This window comes from Aegilops tauschii, chromosome 2, assembly GCF_002575655.3.
Source record: "Aegilops tauschii subsp. strangulata cultivar AL8/78 chromosome 2, Aet v6.0, whole genome shotgun sequence".
NCBI lineage: Eukaryota > Viridiplantae > Streptophyta > Magnoliopsida > Poales > Poaceae > Aegilops > Aegilops tauschii.
The window spans coordinates 462,947,529-462,956,198 of record NC_053036.3 but is presented as its reverse complement, the minus strand read 5'-3'; the positions used below and the strand labels follow the sequence as shown (position 1 = coordinate 462,956,198).

Genomic DNA, 8,670 nt, shown 5'->3' with positions numbered 1-8,670 from the left:
ACACTGGTAATTGAGATGTACCTACCCACTAAATAACAGCATGACAAATTACAACACCACTCAGCTACAGATTTGAACAGATTTGCACTCAATATTTAGTTTCAAACTGGAGTAAAAGTGTAACAACAACATAATTAACAGTGCACTGTCATTAAGTACATAAAAATTCCACAACAACAACATAAAACCTGTAGAAGTCCTAAATTGAATATTTCACATGATACCAAGAACAATGCCACTGCTAAATAACAGTACCACTGTCATGAAACTACTGCCACTGCTGTTGCAAAAGTGAATATGCCCTAATAATCAGCCCTTGTAGTCTTGTTCAATATGCCACTGTCAAACCAACAATAAAATGACACTATCAACCAAAATATAATATCCAACTATCACCCTACAATTCATACCGGCTCTCCACATGCTAAGAACCTTCTCCCTGTGTCTGTTCCTTCAAATGCGACAAGCCTCTCAGATGCCTTCCCGTGCTTCTCACATGGCGACATCGTTTCCAGCTCAAGCCCCTGGTAATCTGGATCTTCAACGCTGAAAGGGACCTGCCGAACCTCATACAAACAAAATGCCCAAATCAAAACCCAGCAAAATCAACCAAATCAAAAAGCCCCAAATATGAAACCCTAACCCTAAACCTAGCTCAAGGGAAATCACCTGGTTAAGCCCGTCCGTGGATGAGATCGAGTGCATGTACGGCAGGCTGGACGTCTCCTCACTGCTTTCGTCTTCGAAAACCATGGCGGGCGGCGGCGGTCCGGTCCGGCAACGCTGCGGGCGGCGACGAGGGCGGCGAGAGAGGAGCGAGGAGGAAGGCACGAGCGAGGAGGGAGAGACAGAGCACGGGCCGGTCCGGTTCGAGCCGGACCGCACGTATCGAGCGAGCGGGCGGGTGCCGATTCGCCAGCGTGGCAGCTGACGCGCGGGCCCGGGCGGTCAGTTCCAGCGTCAATACGTAGAAATACGAAGATTAGCTCGATTTGCAACGGTTAGACCCAAACGTGGTACTGACACGTAAAAATTTTCAAAAGTGGTACCAATTTGCCACCACCGCCCCAAATGTGGTACTATCGTGTAATTATCTCTCCATAACCGCATGCATGTGCCTCCGCGTTCTCCAAGTCGATCGAGTGGAGTAGTACACCTTACGTACTTGTCCTGTGCTTAGTTCAATGCTTTTTAATCTTTCAGCTGCACTGCTCGATTTGGCCGTAAAATGCATGGAAGCATGCACGACTGCACGAGACGGTTTACTATATATATACTCCTATACTACATGTGCTCAATCTGATGACCAGATGATGGACCAATTGAATGAAGTAGCCATGGAAGTTTGTTTGATAGATTAGCTTGATTTTTCCCTTCTGAAATCCCCAAAACTAACGGCGCAGCGATGGTGATTTACAAAGTCCTCCTACTTCACCGATCACTGGCCATTACTACCTTTCAGAAGGCACCGCTCGTGCTCATGCACTGCTCTAGACTATCCTAAAATTACAGAACTTAATTGGTTTCCAGTTACTCGTGCGCACAACGTACGTTACAACAAGTGTGGCAGTTGATTAGTAACACCAACGTAGGGGGCCGATCACCCCATGCCATTGAACGGCGAGCTCCAGTTGTTGGAGTAGCCGTCCGCCACCTTGGCGACGCTCACCGACGACGAGCCCTGGGAGAGCTCGTAGGCGCGCCTCATGGCCGCGTACGGGTCGACGCCAGCCTCGGCGCCGTACCCCACGAGCCTCCCCTCCTCCGTAGTCGCCGTGCTGCCGCTGTGCCCCTGGTCGGCGTCCACCACCGTGCCCACCGGCATCATGTACGCGTTGCCTCCGAGGCCTTGGTACCAGGCGCCGCCACCGCCGTTGCCGTAAACTGCGGTCCTCGACGCCGGCTGGAAGAAGTTGTGGGTGCTGCCGCCGCTCCCCAGGTGCAGCTCCTGCATGTCCTGCCCGCCGTGCCCGGCCGCGATCACCGCGTCCTGCTCCGGCTTACACCACCCGCGGGCCTGCCCGCCAACGCCGTACGGGTAGTGCAGGGCGAGCTGCGCCGCGGACTGCTGCTGCTGGTGGCTGCCGAACGCGATGGACGTGGGCCAGCCGTGGTGGTACCCCGCCATGGCGTCGGCCTGCAGGTGCGAGACGATGCTGCCGTCCTCCGCCCGCCACACGCCGGCCTCGGCGAGCTCGGCCGCCTCCTTGAGGCGCCTGGCCGCGCCGCCGACCGGCAGCGTGCTGCCCTCCAGGATGCTCTTGACGTCGTAGCGGCTCATCTCGAAGTTGGTGACGGCGTTGAGGCCCCGGAACTTGATGGCGGCGATGTCGTACGCCTCCGCGGCCTCCTCCTCGGTCGCTGCACAGCACGCGCATGATTAGGGCCGGTTAGCTCACCAACGCGCGTGTCTACCCAACTGACCAACCAGTGGAGCATAACGCGCGTTGCATGCATGCACGCACGCACGCACGCACGCACGCACGGCGCGGTGGCGCATGCAACGCGAGCTGCATGCGACGGCGCGAAGCTCAAGCAAGGCGCTAGGGATATTCAAACCGACGCTTGACCGCATGCCCCGGTTTCCTCAGACAGCTCCGAGACACAAGCTTGGAAAGGAACATTTCGGACATAGTTAATGGTGTACGTACTCCACTATCTTAATTAAGCGCCATTTGAACGCATAAAAATACTGCAACGCTTGCGTCCTACGAGACTAGTGAAATTTCGTGAGCTGGAGCTAGAGTAGTAAATAATTAGGGCTTCATGACTTGGTTCTCGGAAGCACAGCACAGCTACTAGCAGCACCACTCCAGTACAGTAGTTAAACAAGTGCTTTAGCTAGCTGAGAAAGCAATTTCGCTTTGATGTGATAGTTTATGCGGCTTACTGAAGGTGCCGAGGTAGAGATCCTTGTTGCCCGCGACTCTCCCTATCCTTGCTTGCCATCTTCCTTGCTGATGATGCCTGTCAAACCATAAGATATATATTTAGTACCACTAGAGACTGGTAGGCTACCAGTTTTTACGCAATGTAAACAGTATAGTTACCTGGTTACACCGCGATATTTTGACGCGCCACGAGAAAAACCACTACTATTCCTGCAGTTGAATGATCATATGCATCCATGTGATTGTTAGCCAACAGAGGACGTGCTTAATTACGTACCGTGCAATCTTTCAACACATGTATACATGTGATGTTGTAAAACATAACTTGGATTGGGTCAAGCAATTGTTACCTCCTAAGATATGCAATGTACTCCTGCCTGGTCATATGTTTCATTTCCTCTATCTCCTTCTCATAAGTACTTATCTGCAGATTTTTTATAGGTGAAAGGAAAAACAGGATCAGTGGCTGCCCATGCAGAAGGAAACAGAACAATCTATTATAGATTTTTTTTTCTTACTGGGATATTTGTTGTTGTGGTTGTGCCCCAATATTTTAGAGCTGCCAAATCATAAGCCCTAGCTGCCTTATCTTCTTTGTCATAACCGCCTACGCAAATGTTCACCGAGAAGAGATTAAAGTGCTATCTAGGGTTTAGCATCAGAACATTTGCCCATAGATATGTGGTAATTGAATACTTGCACGAAAGATCGGTGTAAATTCTTACCCAGATAAACTGCATTCTCATGATCAGTATTTGCAGTGTCATGTTCCAGGAGAGGTCGGCATTGACACAACAGAAAGCAGAAAACCTAATTAGCACATGCTTAAGAACATGCCATAGAAGTTGCCAAAAAATCGAGATCTAGCTAATGATTGAACTATATGTCCATGTATATACTACATGAACAACCCCCTCATATATGAACAATCTCATTATACCTTGTTTCCCCTTGCGAGTTTGCCCCTCTCTCCTGCAACTATTGTCCCAGAGATGCGCCTCATACCGCCCTGTCCATCTATGCCTGCAAGTCGAATTAACAACAAATAACGCGTAAAGTAAAATCAGCTTTGAAGCATCAAAGCGATACTTCTATTGGCCAAACAACCCTACGCAGATCATGGAAATTCTATGCATATGTGTCCCCCCCTTTACCTAGTCAACTATAGTACCACTAGTGCATCTTGTGAGAATCACCTTATATTACAAGCATTGTGTTGCCTAAAGGCTAAGTGAAGTGGGAAGTTGCATAGCACAAGTGAAGTACTAGCATATATACTGCTATTAGTTAGCTTTGATTGCATTATGTTGTTAGCAAAATACTAGAACGATCATGATTTAAACAAGTTTTTGCTAAGTAACTAGCTAATTGTAGTGTACACAGGATCCAAAAATCATCTTTTTCCTTAGCTACTTCTAACCGTACGCGTTCTAGACAGATCGATCCCTCAAAAATGGCATCGAAAAGAAGAACGATTAGTGTGCAATCGAGAGGGAGAAAGAAAGAAACTATTGGCTCTGTAAAGAAATATAAGACCGTTTAGATCACTAGAGGGAGTAATGGGCAACGAAGATCAGGCATCAGGAGCCAAAGAAGCAAATTAAACACCTCTAGGTCACTAGCAGAAGCCAAGAAGATCCACGCTAGCTAACCTTGTTACACCTCGGTAGATCGAGGTCCTTTGGCCGAAGGTGTCGATGGATTTCCTCTGGACGGCGTCTGCCGTGCCGGCGCTCGGCGAATCCACCCGCTTGTTCTCCGACGATGTGCTCTCCGTCCCCACCGCCGCCGGGACCACCGGCATCTGCGGGTGCGAGTTGGACCCCATGCTCATCGAGAGCGCTAGGCCCTGCCCACGCGAGCTCGCCACGCCCACGCCGTTGCCGGTGCTCCCTGGCGCGCCGGAGCACGCATAGCTGGTCGCGCTCGCGTCGGCGCTCATCTCCTGGTCATGCTGCGCCTGGTTATTGTCGTTCCGGAGCCATGTCTTGATCATGGACAGCTCTATGGTGCTGCCGCCACGGCCGTCTACGCCGTGCGAACCAGACGCGGCGCCGCTGCCCATCGCGCTTCCGGACGAGAACAGGTAGCTGCCGGCGTGGTCCTGGACGTCGGAGAAGGAGTTGCCGCCGAGGAAGTCCTCCAGCTTGGGCGCCTCGCCGTCGTCCACCGTCATCCTCCCGCCGCTCGAGCCGACTAGCATCGACAGCTCGGAGGAGCCGCCGTGGTAGTCCAAACCCCTCATTGCCCAATCTGTAACCCCATGATCCCATCCAACATCAGATGCTAGAGAAAGGTATACATGCGCTGGAGCTCAAGTAGTACATGCACAGTGGCTCATCAGCTCACCTTGGGTTTCCTGGGTGCCTCCGTTGAAGGCATCCATGACGCCGTAGTTGGCGTCGGCCCGGAGGCCGGACATGCCGAGGTGCGCATCCGGCGCCGTCTGGCCTTGCAGGCCATAGAAGTCGCCGTCGATGGCGGCGGCGGCGGGTGAGCCGTTCTGGTGGGGCTGTGGGTGGTTCCCTTGGCCGGAGAGCGAGAAGCCGAGCCAGTTGTTCGCCGAAGCCATTGTGGAGATGGAGCTCGTGTATTTTTATCGATCAGTGGTTTGATTTGGAAGAGATGGCAGTGGCGGTCTGGTCGCTAGCTAGATTCTTCTGATCAGGGCAGTCAAAGCTAGCATCGGTTTGTGGGAGGTGGCTCGTGGCTGGCTGGGAAGAAGCGAGGACAGGCCGGGGAAAACAACCCTATCTCTCGGCCGGACAGGAGGAAAATGCTGGAGAAGCAGGGCCCTGTACTTATACCGGCATGAGTGGCTAAGCTAGCCTCCTCCTAGTGGGTGCTACTGCATGCTAGCTACCTGATGCAACGTGTGATTCCAGGTAGCGACTTTCCCAGTATTGAAAACATTCTGAATTCCAACGTGCATGCAAATCGATTCTATTGTATGTTTTCTTTTGCACCTACAGTAGATTCGCTTGTATGTAGGGGCACTAGTACTTTTTTGGGAGATACTATACTTATACTTACTCCATTGTGTCAGTAGCGAGTTATTAGTACAAAGCTGAGACTTGTGTTTAATTTTTTGTGAGGGAAAAGGTGAGACTTATGTTGACCACTCTTAATCCCAAAAGTGCATGCTAGACATCCATTTGCGCACGCAATTTCCATCGATTTGTTAGTAGTATAAATTAACCAATAATTATCGTTGCAGTAAACTTACAGAATCTTACTAGGACAATGATCATGTGTCGCAGCATGGTATAAATATTCTAATATGTTACCTTTACCTGCTCATATTAATACGTTTGTGTAAATAAATGTTTATCAATTCCTGCCCATGATTTACCTTATATTTTAATGAGAAGTTTAGTAAGTAAATTGAAATGAAATTGGTTTAGAAGATAACTAAATTAAAGTGATTGATTATCATACAAAAAAGGTTGGACGAAAGGGTGGCAGAAAGAAAAGTGAAACATGAAACCTTATATTCTTTTTAAGTAGTACTAGCACAATGCCGGTGTGTTGCAACGGGATATAAAATATGCTAATATGTTATCTTGTGATTAACTGTCTATATTTATGCGATTGTGTAAATAAGTGTTTAACAAATCATACCCGTGATTTACCTTTTTTTTAAAGTCTGTGATTTATCTTATATTTTGATGATAAGTTTGGTAAGTGAATTAAAGTGGCATTGATTTAGAAGGAAAGTAAATTAATGTGATTGTTAATCATACAAGGAAGGTTGGGCGAAGGGGTGGTAAAAAGAAAAGCGAAACATGAAATTTTACATTCTTTTTAAGTAGTAGAGATAAAGAAGAGATAAAAATTTACCACTCAACTAGATACGTTTTATAACAATCCTGATCTATTGTTCGGGCTGTAATAACAAGTATGATATGTAAGACACAATAGGTCTGGAGGTGATGCTCCTGGGTGCATATGCGTCTGTGATGGACAGTAAATTCTAAAAAAAAATCAAATAATTCTAGCATTTGAACGTTTTAGCAACCTGCAAAGTTGGTGAAGGAAAAACACCCGTGGAGTTCTGGACAAAAAAAAAGCACAAAATCAACGTTCCAAAGTACTTTAAATTATTGCTCTTTTGAACATCATTTTTATTTTTCTTTCCCGAGACCTCCGAATGCTTTTTCACCACAAAACTTTGCAAGTTGAGACAACATTCAACAATGTTTATTAAAAAAAACAAATCACATTTCCCCCCTATTTCATCCGATTTTACTATTCATCCCAGTGCATATGCACCCGAGTGCAGAAACTCCATGTCCTATAGTTCAAGTTATTCCAGCCAATATGTGCGTTAAATTTCCAACCGATTTTCAGTGCCAATGTGTTCACTTAATTTGCAGATTGGGCAAATCACATCACACATGAGTCACATTAAAAAAATCATGTGCAATGGTACACCCCGTTGCACACATTTGAAACTAGGAACCTGTGTGCAATTGATGTCCGTTGTAAATATAGATACTAGGATTTGAATCCAACCTCTACTGTTCAATAAACCTGTTTATATAGGCTAACTCTATGCATTATGCTCCCGTTATGCTATCGCACACGATTGTACTAGTTAAATAGTGTGTGATGCATGCCTCTCCCGTACCAATTTTTCCACCTCGGCAAAATTGTTTTGCCAACCACGCCATTCCCCCTTTTCATTCGACCCCCAAAACCATATTCCCACCTTTCCCCCTTCCTCTCCTCAAACTCCACCAAGGCTCGCTCTTGGAGCGAGGTTTGGCATTCTTGAAGACCAGGACCAGTCCTAGTAGCTTGAGATCTTCAGTCATCGAGACCACTAGAGCCGGCCACACCATCAAGCCTCTTTTTCGCATTTTTGAATGCTAGGACTGACATCGGCGGCTCGGGCTCCTTAGCTATCAAGGTTGCACCTAACGTCTCCTTCTTCTGTTGGGGAACGTAGCATGTAATTTCAAAAAATTTCCTACGATCACGTAAGATCTATCTAGGAGATGCATAGCAATGAGAGGGGAAGACTGTGTCCACGTACCCTCGTAGACCGAAAGTGGAAGCGTTATGTTAACGCGGTTGATGTAGTCGAACGTCTTCACGATCCAACCGATCCAAGTACCGAACGTACGGCACCTCCGTGTTCAGCACACGTTCAGCTCGATGCCGTCCTTCGAACTCTTGATCCAGCAGAGGGTCGAGGGAGAGTTCCGTCAGCACGACGGCGTGGCGACGGTGTTGGTGATGTGATCCGTGCAGGGCTTCGCCTAAGCACTACGACGCTATGACCGGAGGAGTAAACTGTGGAAGGGGGCACCACACACGGCTAAGAAACAACTGTTGTGTCTTTGGGGTGCCCCCCTGCCCACGTATATAAAGGAGGGGGGAGGAGGAGGCCGGCCCAAGGGGGGGCTCACCAAGAGGGGGGAGTCCTACTAGGACTCCGTTCCTAGTAGGATTCGGCCCCCTTTCCTTCCAACAGAGAGGGGAAAGGGGAAAGGAGGGAGAAGGAGAAGGAAAGTGGGGGGGGGGGGCCTTGTCCAATTCGGATTGAGCAAAGGGGGGGGGGCGCCACCTCCCGTGGCCTGCCTCCTCTCCTCCACTATGGCCCATTAGGCCCATTAACTTTCCCGGGGGGTTCCGGTAGCCTCCCGGTACTCCGAAAAATCCCCGAACCTTATCGGAACCATTCCGGTGTCCGTATATAACCTTCCAATATATCAATCTTTACCTCTCGACCATTTCGAGACTCCTCATCATGTCCGTGATCTCATCCGGGGAC

General features: G+C 48.7%; 1 protein-coding gene across 1 annotated transcript; it reads right to left on the bottom strand.

Moving 5' to 3' along the window:
• Nucleotides 1-1,327: 1,327 nt before the first annotated feature.
• Nucleotides 1,328-7,377, bottom strand: LOC109782069 (AP2-like ethylene-responsive transcription factor BBM2). Its single transcript, XM_020340655.4, has 9 exons — nt 5,241-7,377; nt 4,544-5,144; nt 3,832-3,914; nt 3,617-3,625; nt 3,410-3,498; nt 3,242-3,315; nt 3,051-3,101; nt 2,891-2,967; nt 1,328-2,361 (listed from the first exon to the last, which is right to left on the bottom strand). The coding sequence occupies exons 1-9, from the start codon at nt 5,461-5,463 to the stop codon at nt 1,601-1,603; spliced, it is 1,968 nt and encodes a 655-aa protein (XP_020196244.1). The 5' UTR covers nt 5,464-7,377; the 3' UTR covers nt 1,328-1,600.
• Between the last annotated feature and the right edge of the window lie 1,293 nt (nt 7,378-8,670).

Bases quoted from the DNA above. Each gene is read 5' to 3' on its own strand.
- LOC109782069 (XM_020340655.4), bottom strand. From the start codon at position 5,463: ATGGCTTCGGCGAACAACTGGCTCGGCTTCTCGCTCTCCGGCCAAGGG. The intron at 5,145-5,240 runs GTGAGCTGATGA...ATGGGGTTACAG, and splicing joins AGGCACCCAGGAAACCCAAG to ATTGGGCAATGAGGGGTTTG. The intron at 2,968-3,050 runs GTAACTATACTG...ATGGTTTGACAG, and splicing joins AAATATCGCGGTGTAACCAG to GCATCATCAGCAAGGAAGAT.